At 44.2% G+C, this 16,530-nt stretch overlaps 1 protein-coding gene across 1 annotated transcript in view; it reads right to left on the bottom strand.

Annotated features, from left to right (window-relative positions):
• Positions 1-15,995, bottom strand: part of GPR157 (G protein-coupled receptor 157) — a 74,449-nt gene extending 58,454 nt beyond the window's left edge. Inside the window, exons 1-2 of the mRNA XM_068242780.1 lie at positions 15,878-15,995; positions 3,394-3,794 (exon numbers count right to left, since the gene is read on the bottom strand). Of these exons, the coding sequence (XP_068098881.1) occupies positions 3,394-3,776 (383 nt within the window). The 5' untranslated portion in view covers positions 3,777-3,794; positions 15,878-15,995. The remainder of the gene's footprint in view (positions 1-3,393; positions 3,795-15,877) is intronic.
• Between the last annotated feature and the right edge of the window lie 535 nt (positions 15,996-16,530).

Below are 16,530 nucleotides of genomic sequence, written 5' to 3'. Positions count from 1 at the left end.
GTGAGCTAAATATTTCATTACCTTCACCAGTGCACACTGTACAAAGCTGAGAAACACTTCAGCAGATGGCAAAGGGCCTTCCCGTTCTTTTCTGTGCAAAGACAAGCTACAACTATAGTGCAGAACAGAGGAGCCTGAAAAGAACAGCAGTGTGCTAAACAAACAAACAAACAGAGTAGCAGTGTGTTATTAGACCCTAGTTTATGGCCAGGGCCAAGATTCTGGAAGGGCCACACAGGCCTGGGCCTTGGGTGACTGGGCATGAAGAAAATGTTACTGTATATAGAGGCTGCTTCAAATGGAGAGGCAAAGCTGCAAATGGGCAGCAACACATGAGAGGCAGCAGTACATCTTTGTGTTACATATGGAAGAGGGGGCTGCACTTGGAATGGTAGGAACACCTGCTACTCATGGAAGGGGAGCCAGAGGTAAGCTGGCTTAGAAGCAAAACACCCTTCCACAAAATGTAAGCACGCTTTGAGCTTTAGTTCAATGGAAAATGTACTTTTAAATACTTGAACTCAGTGACCCATAATAAAGCAGCCTGTCCTACAAAAGCTCTGTGTCAGTCAGGCTCTGTTGCATTCCATGTCACTTACAAACCTAAGATGACAATGAGCAGCTGCAAGTGGTGTGCACAGCAAGGGTCACCAACCCTCCCTGCAGACTTCTGTGCTGATGAAACTGCACAATTCTTCTTTCTGATATTTTACCAGCCACAAGCCTCTGGCAAACTTATTCCACATTTATTGTAACTGCTTATTCACACACATACATACATAAGTCATGGAATTCAGGGCTGTGGAGTCGGTGCAAAATTCATCCGACTCCTCATTTTATGAAACCACCGACTCCAGGTACTCAAAATTGCTCCGACTCCTATGTCTAATTTTTACAAAGGCTATGGATTTGGTTTAAAAATTATCCGACTCCTCAGTTTACTGAGACCACCGACTCCAGGTACCCAAAATTGCTCAGACTCCTCGACTCCGACTCCACAGCCCTGATGGAATTTCCACGGCCTCCCAGGTCCACCCAACTGTATTGCAGTCACTGGGGCCCCTGCAGAGTTTTCATCAGTAGAGCAACTCAGAGTAAGGAGCCCTGGCAGACCCAGAACCCCTCCAAGACCTAAACATTCTGCTACCCAAACACAGCAGTATTACCGTTTTGTAGTAAATCTACAACTTGATATTTCTGGGATAATCAACGTACACGCTATCAATATTTGACAGTATGGGAATGATCGCTGTACACACACGTAGCTAGAGCTGCCTGCTCTGTTCTATAGAGAGGAGAGGAGGAAGACAAGCAGCTGTCACCCTGCTATGGGAACAACAAAAGAAAAACAGTTTCACCAGATATCCATGACGATGGGACTATAGGGACGGTCAATAAGTTGATGCAAATTCATATTTGTGAAATGGACCAAGCAAATGCTGCAGTCGCTGTATTTGTTTAACCGTCTTCCGAACTGTATGGAACGGGAGCCAGAGGAAAGTTATCTAGGAGCAGAAAACACTTCCAGAAAACGTAAGTACACTTTTAAACTTAAAGAACAACCGAGGTGACATGAGGAGATAGACGTGTGTATGTATAGTGCCAAGCACACAACTAACTAGGTTGTTTTCATTTATTTATTTCTCTGCCTGCAAATGTTAGACATCAGGTATGCAAGTGACAGTTTCAGCCCAAGTCAGGACCAGGTCAGACTATAGCATAACTTTCACTGATAAGTAATTACAGCCATAAAACACTTTCCTGTCAGTAAATGGCTTCTGAGAGCAGGAAAGAGATAAAAAGGGTCAATGATTCATAGATTTGAGCTCTGACATACTTCAATGAAGTTATCATTGAGCAGAGACAATGAAATAGTAAAAAAAACCTTAAATGTTAGATTTAAATATATAATAAAGCTGTGGGATATCTAAAATTGTCATTTTTTAGGAGACTGAGGATAGATACAATTGTTTTTCTCATAAGTTTATTTTTCCCTCCGATGTCCTTCAAGTTAAAAGGAAAATGTACTTTTAAAGACTTGAAATCAGTGACCCATAATATGCAGCCTGTCCTACAAAAGCTCTGTGTCAGTCAGGCTCTGCTGCATTCCATGTCACTTAGAAACTTTAGAGGACAATGACCAGCTGAGTTACACACAAGTGGTGTGGGCAGCACAAGTCACTAACCCTCCCTGCAGACTTCTGTGATGATGAAACTGCACAATTCTTCTTTCTGAATTTTGAGATTAGCCTTAACCAGCCACAAGCATCTAGCAAACTTATTCCACATGTATTGTAACTGCTTTTACACACACACACAAAACACACACACACACCTTTTTGCGGTCCACCAGGCTCCAGCAGAGTTTTCATCAGCGGAGCAACTCAGGGTGGGGAGCCCCTCATGGGGCCCCTAATGCCGCTTTGGGTGTTGGGGGCCAATGTTAATTTTGCCCAGTGCCCCGTTGTAGCATCCAAGACCTAAACATTCTGCTACCTAAACACAGCAGTATTGTCATTTTGTAGTAAATCTACAACCGGATATATTTCTGGGATCATCAGCGTACACACTATCAATATTTGACAGTATAGGAATGATCGTTGAATGATTGCTGTACACACATGCAGATAGGTTCCTGCTGAGCAGCCTACTCTGTTCTATAGAGAGAAGAGGAGGAGGACAAACAGCTGTCACCCTGCTATGGGAATAACAATAAATAAGAAAAAAAAAAAAAAAAAGGAAGGGGTTTCCACTGGGTATCCATGACGATGGGACTATAGGGACGGTCAACGAGTTGTTGAAAATGTATGGGGCTGTGAATGGACCAATCAAATGTTGCAGCTGCTGTAGTTGTTTAATGTTGTCAACAGCATGGGGCGACTAATGGTCATTTTGAAATCATTGCTTACTTACCTACAGGAGCTGCTCCTCTAACTACCCCTCCCCCCCATTTCCCATCCCCGGATGCAGTGTGGTGAACTTCGAAGCGCCGCAATGTACGCCAGGAGATGTAGTCCGTCTATGTGATTACTACACCAGCTGATGACTGTGCAGAGCAGTAGGTAAAGGAATGGCTGCACACAGATGCGGGAATGCAGATTTCAGGGATGTGCATGGTGGGGAGCTGCAAATGTAAGAATGGCATTATTTCCCCTACGCCCTCTGCCATGCCTCACAGCCACAACGTTGCTTGCCTTTTCTTCTGTTTATACTATTTCTGCTATAAACATGTTTTTATGTGTACTCATTACTAAATAAATGTGTTCAGTTTTTATATTTTGTAAGCAATTCTTTTTGTTTTACTGTAGCATTATTTTATATTTCATTTTCATTTCTTTTCTACAGTTCAACAGCTGTTGTAGCGCTGGTAAACCTTAGCTAGGTTCTACTAACCTGATTAAGTGGAACCAGTAGACCATGTGCTCAGCAAGGCTCTGCTGAGAGTGCACAATGGTGAGGTAGAGGTAAAGTGCCACCGCCATGGTCCAGAAGAAGGAGCTGGTGTTGGAGAAGGTAGATAAGGCTCCTTGAGCCACGCAGTCCCAGGTGGTACTCTCAAAGTTTTGTAGGACTCCATAGAAGTAGGAGGCGGCTGAGAACAGGTCAGCTACAGATAAAAATAGAAGCAGTTGCCGGGGGCGACTTCGGAGCTCTGGCCAGCGGATGTGGGTGTAGATGATGAGTGCAGAGCCCAGAAAGGATAATGCACAGGACAGCAGAACTATCACCTGCTCAGATAAATAGAGGTTCTCTGGGGTAACCTCCAGCCAAGCCATAGAAACTTAATGCATAACCTAAACAAACAAAATAAAGTCATTAGAATGATAGAGGTGCCAGATAACAGGAGATTATGCATTTTTGTCATATGGCAGTTTTTCACAAATCTTAATAAACTGGAGGAACCAGGTAGCCAATGCTTCACCTAACTTTTCAGTTTTTTGTGGTTTGTAGTCAGCAGAACTGACAATTTTTTTCACTGGCTCCTGAATGGCATATTCATTAATCAACCTGTAATGTAGAGCTTTAAAAATGTAGCCACACAAAATACAACTTTTATAGTGATTTTAAACTCAAGAATTACAATAATTTTTTCTAATTAATTGTAAAATTTGAAAAAAATTGACCAATGTGACACATTCAATTTTTCCCCAATAAAAATAAATGATTGAAACCGCTGAAAAAATTAATCGGTTCTTTAACCACTTTCTCTTTTGCCACCTTTAAGAGTCCTGACAATTTTGGCATTTCAGCTATCACTATTGATACAGCAATAACTTTTTTATTACTTGTGCCATCAGAGTGATTCACTGTGTATCATGTAGTTTTTTTTCCGGACAATCTAGGTGGGTACACACATCATATTTCACCCTTTCAAAACTTAAAAATGTTACTTGTTTTTTCCCAGTTACAATGATACCCTACGTGACATTTTGCCACTAGTTGAGAATGTGGCATACCATTATCACCAACTTGTGCATCTGTAGTGACTGGATCCGACCACTATCGTGCACAGTTTAGGGACCCAAGTGCTGTACAGATACATTGCTAGGCAACAGCACAGTGATGCATCTGTACAATGTTGGGTCTCGGAGCTCTCGTCCTAGCGATCGCTACAGGCAGCAGCCGTTACAGGTGTCCCCCAATCTTAGGGCTAAATATAGGTAAAACAATGTGTTAATTAGTTGGGTGGGAATTAATATTTTACTTGGGGGGGGGGGGGGGGCGCGAAGAGAAAATCTTGGGGGGAAACGAAAGCACGAGCATGTGCACATGTGAGTGCACCATGCAGCGTTTTAACTGCAGTACGTAAAATTTACATTCAGCAGTTAAAACACTGCGCATGCACGCTCAGGGTGTGCATCTTTGTGCACATGCTCATGCATTCATTTAACCAGCTCACTCTCTCCAGAAAACTTAAGTTACAAGATTGTACTGATTGACGCACATGTCTGAGGACCCCACTCATAACATCCCTCCCTAGATATTGTGGACGACTCACTTAAAGGAGAACTGTAGTGAGAGGATATGGAGGCCGCCATGTTTATTTCCTTTTAAGCAATACTAGTTGCCTGGCTGCCCTGCTGATCCCCTGCCTCTAATACTTTTAGCCACAGACCCTGAACAAGCATGCAGCAGATCAGGTGTTTCTGACATTATTGTCAGATCTGACAAGATTAGCTGCATGCTTGTTTCTGGTGTGATTCACACACTACTACAGGCAGATAGCTCAGCAGGGCTGCCAGGCAACTGGTATTGCTTAAAAGGAAATCAATATGGCAGCCTCCATATACCTCTCACTACAGTTCTCCTTTAAGTTACAGAGAAGTGAAGCTCCAGTATGCTCACTTTCATCCACTCAAGCTTGGCTGCTGCTTAATCATAAGATATGCCAGAAATTCTCCTACACGCAACACAGCTATAAATACACAAGAAAAACATGCAATATTGGCCAAAGAGGAACTCTGATGATGAGTCTACAGGAAAATCACTTTTCACTTCCTGTAAGCTGCTCCCTGTAGTAATCACACCATTGTCTGAGGCATCTGTAACGGCGCTCATACATTATTCGATGTTCCCAGCAGATTAGATCATTATTATTGAATCTGCCAGGGTCTGATGCCACATGACCACCCAATCGTAATTTGTATTGATCATGTAAGTAGGAAAGATGCCGCTGGAAAGGAGGCAGCGTGGTGGGTGGCAGTAGCGGCATTCAATTTTGGAACGACCGGTCTCCCAGAATCTAAATTGTGCTCCCCTCAAAGATGGCAGCGGAGCTTACACTCATCTATCCACTGGCTCACCCCCTCCTGTGTTCTCTCTCCCTCACTGCTTGTACACCATGACCTCCAATAGCAGCCATGTGGATACATACATGCCACCACATCATGGGGTACAAGGTCCCCGACGGCGACACTCTGCACACCCTGGGGGAAGGGCTAGGGCACATTTTAGGCAGGGGGGGGGAGGGGGGAGACCTGGAGGGCGGCAGGTGGAGGAGGCTGCATAGATTTCCAATAAAATCTATTAGAAGTGAATCCATTTCCAAATTAGATTAAATCAGAGTGGAATCCATCCAATAGTTACAGGACAACTGTAACAAGAGGGATAAGGAGGCTGCCATATTTATTTCCTTTTAAACGATACCCGAAGTGACATGTGACATGATGAGATAGACATGTGTATCTACAGTGCCCAGCACACAAATAACTATGCTGTGTTCCTTTTTTTCTTTCTCTGCCTAAAAGAGTTAAAAATGAGGTATGTAAGTGGCTGACTCAGTCCTGACTCAGACAGGAAGTGACTACAGAGTGACCCTCACTGATAAGAAATTCCCCTTTTTATCTCGGTCCTGCTCTCAGAAGCCATTTTCTGCTAGGAAAGTGTTTTATAGTTGGAATTTCTTATCAGTGAGGGTCACACTGTAGTCACTTCCTGTCTGAGTCAGGACTGAGTCAGCCACTTACATACCTGATATTTAACCCTTTCAGACAGAGAAAGAAAAAAAAGGAACAGCATAGTTATTTGTGTGCTAGGCACTGTACATACACATGTCTATCTCATCTTGTCACATGTCACTTCGGGTATCCTTTAAACAATACCAGTTGCCTGGCAGCCCTGCTGATCTATTTGGCTGCAGTAGTGGCTGAATAACACCAGAAACCTGCATGCAGCTAATCTTGCCAGATCTGACAATAATGTCAGAAACACCTGATTTGCTGCATGCTTTGCAATTGGTATTATGGCAGACTCCATATACCTACACGTGTCCTTTAAATCTGGTGGCCATCGACAAGTGTATAGGCACCTTTCTATTAATTTGCCAAGCCAGCAGAAAGAATAGAGAAAGGAATATATTTTAGATAAGTGATATTACTATAGGAAGACAGTGGTGTAGCTAAGGAGCCCCAGTGCAAGTTTTACATTGTACCCCAAGTGCTGCTCTATACATAATTCATATGGTGTACCAAAACTTGACAAGGACTACAGTGTCAGAGATGCAAGAAGGGGGATGGGGAAAAGTTTGTTAATGATTACTGCTATCTGAAGCATCTATAGAAGTGATTATTACCAACACAGGGCCAACAGAGAGTTAATACTGTGACCCTCTGACCTAAGGGCCCCAGTGCAGTTGCAAACTGTATCCCCTATTGCTACACCACTGTAGGCAGATGGTACTGCACAGCATGTGTGAAGTTTAGCAAATACTAGTTCTGTGACATATTTATGAAGGCATCAGCTACTTCCCCAATCTTCTTGCTCTGCTGCAAGACAACAATAAAACAGGTGTGCGAAAGACTGCTAGCTAAATAAAGCATTATACACAAAGCAAAGGAGGCTGTACAGACACTTCCTATACACCACAGGCTTAGGGCCTTTTCCCACTAGCCTGCGATTTGCGATTTGCTTCTGACCGCAAATCGCAAGGTACATTAAACTAATGGAAACTGCAGCAGTAATTTCCATTAGTGCGATCCGATTGCGATGCGATTTTGGTCAAAGCGCGCGTGTGTGTGTGTGTGTGTGTGTGTGTGTGTGTGTGTGTGTGTGTGTGTGTGTGTGTGTGTGTGTGTGTGTGTGTGTGTGTGTGTTCCATAGCAGTGCATTGTGAAAAAGCTTTCAGTTAGAACACTTATAGCATGACCTGTGCCATAGAGAAATATGGACATTACCGTATATTCCGGCATATAAGATGACTGGACGTATAAGACGACCCCCTAACTTTTCCAGGTAAAATATAGAGTTTGGGATATAATCGCCGTATAAGACTATCCCTCTTCCAACGCACACCAAATAAAAATTAAACATCATATACCGGTGCTATGTATGAACAGATACTGGTGCTGTACTGTATGTGGTACCCAGTATATAACAGTATATACAGTGGAGGAAATAATTATTTGACTAATCACTGATTTTGTAAGTTTGTCCAATGACAAAGAAATTAAAAGTCTCAGAACAGTATCATTTCAATGGTAGGTTTATTTTAACAGTGGCAGATAGCACATCAAAAGGAAAAATCGAAAAAATAACCTTAAAGAGAACCCGAGTTGTGTTTAACCCATTCAGGTTCCGTCATTTTCACGTGAGAAATGTTCACTTCCCATTCATTAGCCTATAACTTTATCACTACTTATCACAATGCACTGATCTATATCTTGTTTTTTCCGCCACCAATTAGGCTTTCTTTGGGGGGTACATTTTGCTAAGAGCCACTTTACTGTAAATGCATTTTAACAGGAAGAATAAGAAAAAAATGGAAAAATTCATTATTTCTCAGTTCTCAGCCATTATAGTTTTAAAATAATACATGCCTCCATAATTAAAACTCACGTATTGTATATGCCCATATGTCCCGGTTATTACACCGTTAAAATTATGTCCCTATCACAATGTATGGCGACAATATTTTATTTGGAAATAAAGGTGCATTTTTTCCATTTTGCATCTATCACTATTTACAAGTTTAAAATAAAAAAATATAGAAATATTTCATCTTTACATTGATATTTAAAAAGTTTAGACCCTTAGGTAAATATTTATATGTTTTTTTTATTATTATTGTAATGGTTTTTTTTTTTATATTAAAAATTTTATTAGGGTACTTTTGGGAGGGTGGGAGGTAAACAATAGATTTATAATGTAAATGTGTGTTAATTCTGTTTTTTTTTTTTCAGGTGTAGTATTACTTTTTGGCCACAAGATGGCGGCCATGAGTTTGTTTACATGACGTCACTCTAAGCGTAGCACGCGCTTAGAGTGACACATCGGGAAGGGAACGGCCAGAAAAGGCGCAGCTTCCGAGAGAAGCTGTCGCTTTTTCAGCGGGGGAGAGGAATCAATGATCGGGCTCCGTAGCCCGATACATTGATTCCTTGGCTACCGAATCCGCGGCCGGGAGTGCGCGTGCACGCGCACGATCAGCCGCGGGGGCGCGCGGTAGCGCGCATGGTTCCTGGACGTAGAAACTACGTCCAGGAACCAAAATAGGTTAAAGAATGTTATCTGCATATAGAGGCTGGATCTGCCTATACAGCCCAGGCTCTGTTGCTATCCCAAACCCCACTAAGGTCCCCCTGCACTCTGCAATCCCTCATAAATCACAGCCATGCTGTGAGGCTGTGTTTACATCTGTAGTGTCAGTCTCAGCTGCTCCCCCGCCTCCTGCATAGCTCCGATCCCTGCCCCCGTCCTTCCCTCCAATCAGCAGGGAGGGAAGGGATGCAGGCGGGGACTGGAGTTCTGCAGGAGGCGGGGAGAGCAGCAGACTGACACTATAGAGATAAACACAGCCAGCTCTGACAAGCTGTTTGTCAGCAGCGTGGCTGTGATTTATAAGGGAATGCTGAGTGCAGGGGGACCTTAGGGGGGTTTGGGATAGCAACAGAGGCTGGGCTGTATAGGCAGATCCAGCCTCTGTATGCAGATAACATTCTTCAAACCCACCTCGGGTTCTCTTTAACTATTTGACATTCCTGGACGTGAAACTCACGTCCAGGAAGCCATGTGCGCTCCTGCGCGTCCACGCGGCCGATCGCGCGCGTGCACGCGCGCTCCCGGCCGGCGGTTTGTTAGCCAGTGAATCAGTGAATCGGGCAACGGTGCCCGATCACTGATTCCTCTCCCCCGCAGAAAAAGCGACAGCTTCTCTCGGAAGCTATGCTTTTTCTGCTTCCTATGTCGCTCTAAGCGTACGTGGTACGCTTAGAGTGACGTCACTGTAAACAACTCATGGCTGCCATCTTGTGGCCAAAAAGTAAAGTACATCTAAATGTTAAATAAAAATAAAAATACACATATTTACAAAAAAAAAATACAATTTCAATCCCACCCTCCCAAAAATACCCACATAAAATGTTTAATTAAAAAAAAACAAAAAAACATTACAATAAAAAAAAAAAAAACACAAATATTTACCTAAGGGTCTAAACTTTTTAAATATCTATGTAAAGATGAAATATTTCTTTTTTTTTATTATTATAAGCTTGTAAATAGTGATGAATGCAAAACGGAAAAAATGCACTTTTATTTCCAAATAAAATATTGTCGCCATACATTGTGATAGGGACATAATTTAAATGGTGTAATAACCGGGACAAATGGGCATATACAATACGTGGGTTTTAATTATGGAGGCATGTATTATTTTAAAACTATAATTGCCGAAAAGTGAGAAATAATGATTTGTTTCCGTTTTTTTCTTATTCTTCCTTTTAAAATGCATTTACAGTAAAGTGGCTCTTAGTAAAATGTACCCCCCAAAGAAAGCCTAATTGGTGGCGGAAAAAACAAGATATAGATCAGTTCATTGTGATAAGTAGTAATAAAGTTATAGGCTAATGAATGGGAGGTGAACATTGTTCGGATGCATGAAGCGAAAAACGACTGAATGCGAACTGGTTAAATAAAAGATAGCAACTGATTTGCATTTCATTGAGTGAAATTAGTTTTTGAACCCCTACCAACCATTCAGGGCTCATTTCCACTATAGCGAATCCGCATGCGGGCACTGCATGCGGATTCGCATAGTCAATGTAAGTGGATGGGGCCGTTTCCACTTGTGCGGCGGCGGGAGCGTTTTTCGGTGCGGCAGAAATCTGCACGGCAGAGCCGTCAGATTTCGCGTGCGGGAGGAATGCGGGCGAATCGCCGCTAATGCATTTAATAGGGAAATCGCATGCGGCTTTGTCATGCGGATTTCCCAGCGATTTCGCATGGTTTGCTATGGAGCTTTACTCAGGCAGTGACATGGTTAAATTCGCCTGGCTCCTTGCCATGCGAAATCGCGGCTAAATCCGCAGGCGGAAACGCAGCCGCATGCGATTTCTTCTGCGGTGGAATCCAGGCGATTACGCACCGCAACAGTGGAAACGAGCCCTCAGAGTTCTGGCTCCCACAGAGTGGTTAGACACTTCTACTCAATTAGTCACTCTCATTAAGGACACCTGTCTTAACTAGTCACCTGTATAAAAGACACCTGTCCACAGAATCAATCAATCAATCAATCAATCAAGCAGACTCCAAACTCTCCAACATGGGAAAGACCAAAGAGCTGTCCAAGGATGTCAGAGACAAAATTGTAGACCTGCACAAGGCTGGAATGGGCTACAAAACCATTAGCAAGAAGCTGGGAGAGAAGGTGACAACTGTTGGTGCGATTGTTCAAAAATGGAAGGAGCACAAAATTACCATCAATCGACCTCGCTCTGGGGCTCCACGCAAGATCTCACCTCGTGGGGTGTCAATGGTTCTGAGAAAGGTGAAAAAGCATCCTAGAACTACACGGGAGGAGTTAGTGAATGACCTCAAATTAGCAGGGACCACAGTCACCAAGAAAACCATTGGAAACACATTACACCACAATGGATTAAAATCCTGCAGGGCTCGCAAGGTCCCCCTGCTCAAGAAGGCACATGTGCAGGCCCGTCTGAAGTTTGCCAATAAACACCTGAATGATTCTGTGAGTGACTGGGAGAAGGTGCTGTGGTCTGATGAGACCAAAATAGAGCTCTTTGGCATTAACTCAACTCGCTGTGTTTGGAGGAAGAAAAATGCTGCCTATGACCCCCAAAACACCGTCCCCACCGTCAAGCATGGGGGTGGAAACATTTTGCTTTGGGGGTGTTTTTCTGCTAAAGGCACAGGACAACTTAATCGCATTAACGGGAAAATGGACGGAGCCATGTATCGTGAAATCCTGAACGACAACCTCCTTCCCTCTGCCAGGAAACTGAAAATGGGTCGTGGATGGGTGTTCCAGCACGACAATGACCCAAAACATACAGCAAAGGCAATAAAGGAGTGGCTCAAGAAGAAGCACATTAAGGTCATGGAGTGGTCTAGTCAGTCTCCGGACCTTAATCCAATAGAAAACCTATTAAGGGACCTCAAGCTCAGAGTTGCACAGAGACAGCCTCGAAACCTTAGGGATTTAGAGATGATCTGCAAAGAGGAGTGGACCAACATTCCTCCTAAAATGTGTGCAAACTTGGTCATCAATTACAAGAAACGTTTGACCTCTGTGCTTGCAAACAAGGGTTTTTCCACTAAGTATTAAGTCTTTTATTGTTAGAGGGTTCAAAAACTTATTTCACTCAATGAAATGCAAATCAGTTGCTATCTTTTATTTAGGGCTCGTTTCCACTATCGCGAATCTGCATGCGTCCAACGCATGCAGATCCGCACATGTAATACAAGTGGATGGGCCTGTTTCCACTGTAGCGTTGTTGAGGTGCGTTTTTTTCAGTGTGAAAAAAACGCACAAAAGAGCCAACGATTTCGCCTGCGTCGGGAATCCGTGCGAATCGCCGCTAATGTATTTAATAGTAAAAACGCATGCGTTTGTTACATGCGTTTTTACCCGCGATTTCGCGTGCGATTTCGCACCTTTTTCAATTTTATTTAGCCCTGGCAGTGTCATGGTTAATTTCGCATGGCACCCTGCCATGCGAAATCGCAGGCGAAATCGCGGGTAAAAACGCATGTGGAAACGCATCCGCATGCGTTTTTACAAGCGTCGGAATGCGGCCGAAATCGCGTCGCAACAGTGGAAACAAGCCCTTAAGGTTATTTTTTCGATTTTCCTTTTGATGTGCTATCTGCCACTGTTAAAATAAACCTACCATTGAAATGATACTGTTCTGAGACTTTTCATTTCTTTGTCATTGGACAAACTTACAAAATCAGTGAGGGGTCAAATAATTATTTCCTCCACTGTAGGCGATTGACTGGTTGGATTGGTCAACGCTCCCTAAGTGGACTGGTCAGCACTCCTCTTTCACCTGTTTATCAGAGCGGTATGGAAGAATAGGTGCGCTATGCCCATAAAACACGCCTCTTTCACCCTTCTGGCCCACCCTTGTATCCTATTTACCTCCTTCTCTGCCTCTCAGATCTCACACATGTGCACCTGTGCACTACAGTCCTCAGCTGCGAGATCTGAGAGGCGGTAACAGGATAGGGTGTATCACCCGGCATCAATGATACCCAGTGTATAACACGACCATTGACTTTTCAAAAGATTTTCAAGGGTTAAAATGTAGTCTTATACGCCAGAATATACAGTACTTTGAAAATAAGTTTTCTATCAGTTATAACGGAGAGCAACTGATTAAAGGAGAACTGAAATGTAAAAAAAAAAAAAAATATGTTTCACTTACCTGGGGCTTCTGCCAGCCCCTTGCAGCCTTCCTGTCCTGCGCCAGTCATCCACGATCCTCTGTTCTCCCGTCACCAGCTACTTTCGGTTCCCGCGACTCAGCAACTTCGCCTGTGCGCCCCGAGCCACTCGTATCTTTCTCTGCAATAGCGGCTTGCGCTATTAGCACCGGACACTATTGCAGGCAAGAAAGATATGTGTGGCTTGCTGTTGACTTGTAAGTCGACGATACAATAGTACCAAAAGTAGCTGGCGGCGGGAGAACGGAGGACCGGTGTGGGACAGGAAGGCTGCACAGGGCTGGCAGAAGCCCCAAGTAAGTGAACCTCTTTGTTGTCATTTTAGTTCCGCTTTAAGTGTAAAAGGACCCTTACTAGTCGAGGCAATGCGGATTTACCCCTCCATCACATTGCAATCCTGCAATCTTCTATGAACATAGCCTAATCACTGAACAGTGCTGTGATAAACAGCAGACAAGGGGGAAGAGAGAGGGAAAACTGAATAGATCTCGTCACTCTCAGATCCTTAATGCTGGATGCACACCATTCATTTTCCCGTCCAATCGACGGTTAATTGGATGGGAAGTTGCATTGTGTGTACATGTCCAAACTGCTCCCGATCGATAACAGGAACGATTTCCCATAATAACTTACCGATCCTATTATGGAACGGGAGCAGATCGGTCATGTTAGACATAATCATCCGATTCCAGTCAATAGGACGGGAAATTGCAGTGGCGTAACAAAAGGGGACGCAGAGGTTGCGACTGCACCGAGGTCACTGGACTAGAATGGGCCAATAAGGGCCCTCCTTCATACATCTTATCCACACCACGGAATATGTTGGCGCTTCATTAATTAATAATAAGCTTTTCATTGGAGCTAATGCTGGTAATGAAAACCTCTATAAGTGCATTGAATAGTGGCAATCCTTAAACTGTTTCCTTACTCTAAATACTCCTCTCCGACACTGCAGCTGTCGTTGGTTGGTTTTTGGAGTACATTTGAAATCGGCGCCGGTAGACTTGGGCGCAGGATACAGCCAGTATATGGCTGATCCTGCTTCTGCACAATTCCGGGCCGTGTTAATTACTATTCCCCCTCCAGGCCGCCATGGATGGTAGGGAATGAAATAATTTGGCTTCCAGCTATTGCTGGAGGCCGAATTATTGTGATATTTATGCAACCTCGGCTCCGTCTTCTGACGGCGCCGACGTTACTCACTGAGCACCGCTATAGACTAATTCCCACTCTAGTCTATGGCGGCGCTGCCTGCGCCAAAACCTAGCAGCGCAGAAAAAGCACTGCTCCGGTTTTTTGGGCTCCATGTCAATACAGTGCTTGGGTCCCCATGTGAAACTCGCACTGGGGTCCCAAGCTCCTTAGTTACGCCACTGGGAAATTGCATTGTGTGTTTAGCATTAGAGGAGATGCACTGACGTTTAGTGAGACCATGAAATTATAATTTTGAGCAATAGAGAATGTTAAGTTTATTATTATTATTATTATAATACTACTACTATTTTAACTGAATGAACATGCTCTCTTTATATGGGTTATAGCTAGGAAGTGAAGTAAGGCCTCTTTTCCACAGGCAGCTGAAGGCAGTGAATTCACCACCTGTTATCTTGCTCCTCTCCACCAGCTGTGAGCTTGCTAGCGCTGGGCACAGATGGTGGACAGCTGGGGAACAGGGGAACCCCCCCTCCCAACCATCTCAAGCGCAACATGTGTTTTTCGCCACAGGGCAAAGCCCCCACAAGTTCAAACGTGACATGCATTGTGTTAACCAATGCTGCCATGGCACTTTTGGTTTACCCTTGATTGCCAACTTTTGGTTATGCACTGCGGTCGGATGAGTTCCCCCGATACGCTGGCACGCACTCCCTAGGAGTCTTCAAGACGACAAACTACAACAAACTCTTTTCAAATTGCTTTATCATTGCAACGAAACGAGCAGTGTATCTGAACAGTCCCTTATGCCGTGCATACACGGCTCGTTTTATGCGCCAGATCGAGCCAGCGGCTCGATGCCGGCGCATCCCCGCGGATCGATTGCCGCTCATCCCCGCCGGCGCTTCCTTATCACTGCTCGATTCCCTGCCATTGTTCGCTGGCGGGAATCGAGCGGCATGATCGGGCCAGCTGAATCATATCAGCTGATCGATACACGGTACAGAAACGTACCGTGTATCCCCAGCATTAGGGTTGACGGTATAGGTCAATGGCTGTGGAGTCAGGTGACCATCAATGATACAATCTTGGTTGTACAATCTTACCAACTCTAGGGTAAACTGTGTGTATACACTCTGGATGGATACTTATTTAGACCCTCACATGACATGTGGTAAAATTGTACAACCAAGATTGTATTACTGATGGACACTTTAAGGACTGCTCATTACAGGTATCAGCATCATACTTTATGGGCGCCCAGATTATCAGAATTGTAGCCATGACAGATTTTCTGTTCCATTCACATTTAACACAACCAGCAGCTATAGTGAGGTAATGTGCATCGTCCTACGTCTATTATTACAAACAAAAACTAAATACAAGCAACTTGTGCATAGAGCTGCAGGCTGCCGTACTCATGTATTGTGTGTGCAGGACAGACAAGCCAAGGAAAGTGTAAAAATACAGTGACAGGCTGAGATTGTAGAGCACTTGTATCCCTGCAGCTTATCAGTGTTAGCAGAGGGATAGCAACAGCACTGACCTGCCCCAACCAGGATCTTTCCCCTCCCGCACGACCTGCTGCTTTCCGAAATCCTGAGTTGTACACAAGGTGGAGCTTCAACCCGGGACATCCGGAAGGGGCTGGAAATCTAATAAAGCCAGAGAAGAGTGAGTAGGATCGCTTCTCACGTATGGAACACAGGAGGGAGTCTGAGCTGCGGAGAGCTCTCAGTATCTATAGGCGGCTCTACTGCGCTATCTTCTGGCCACTCTGTATATCTGCTAAATATGTGTCTGCTGCTAGAAATCGATCTTGTGCCACTGTTAACAGAAGTTTGCCTTTTAACTTAAATTGAGAAGGATATGGATTTTTCCTTTTAAAGAGAACCTGTAATAAAAAAAGTTCCCCTGGGGGGCAGAGGCGGGACAAGGTCCTTCAGCACCCAAGGCTGAGACAGCAAAGTGCGCCCCCCCATCCCTCCCACCCCAACCGTCACACACTGATTGCTATTACACTAAGAGGTGCCCCAGGGCCCCCAACCCCACCAACACCTTAATCTCTACTTATCTGGCTTTCAGTCGCTGCCATGTATCCCCTTTTCTTATTTCTTTCTGCTTCAAACACAATTGGGAATGACAGCTGAATGAATTGTCCCTTCTACACTGCGCCCTGAGGCTGGAGCCTCTCCAGCC

This window comes from Hyperolius riggenbachi, chromosome 6 (genome assembly GCF_040937935.1).
Source record: "Hyperolius riggenbachi isolate aHypRig1 chromosome 6, aHypRig1.pri, whole genome shotgun sequence".
In the NCBI taxonomy this organism is placed as follows: domain Eukaryota; kingdom Metazoa; phylum Chordata; class Amphibia; order Anura; family Hyperoliidae; genus Hyperolius; species Hyperolius riggenbachi.
The sequence above is the reverse complement of the archived record's forward strand: the minus strand, read 5'-3'. Positions and strand labels throughout refer to the sequence as shown.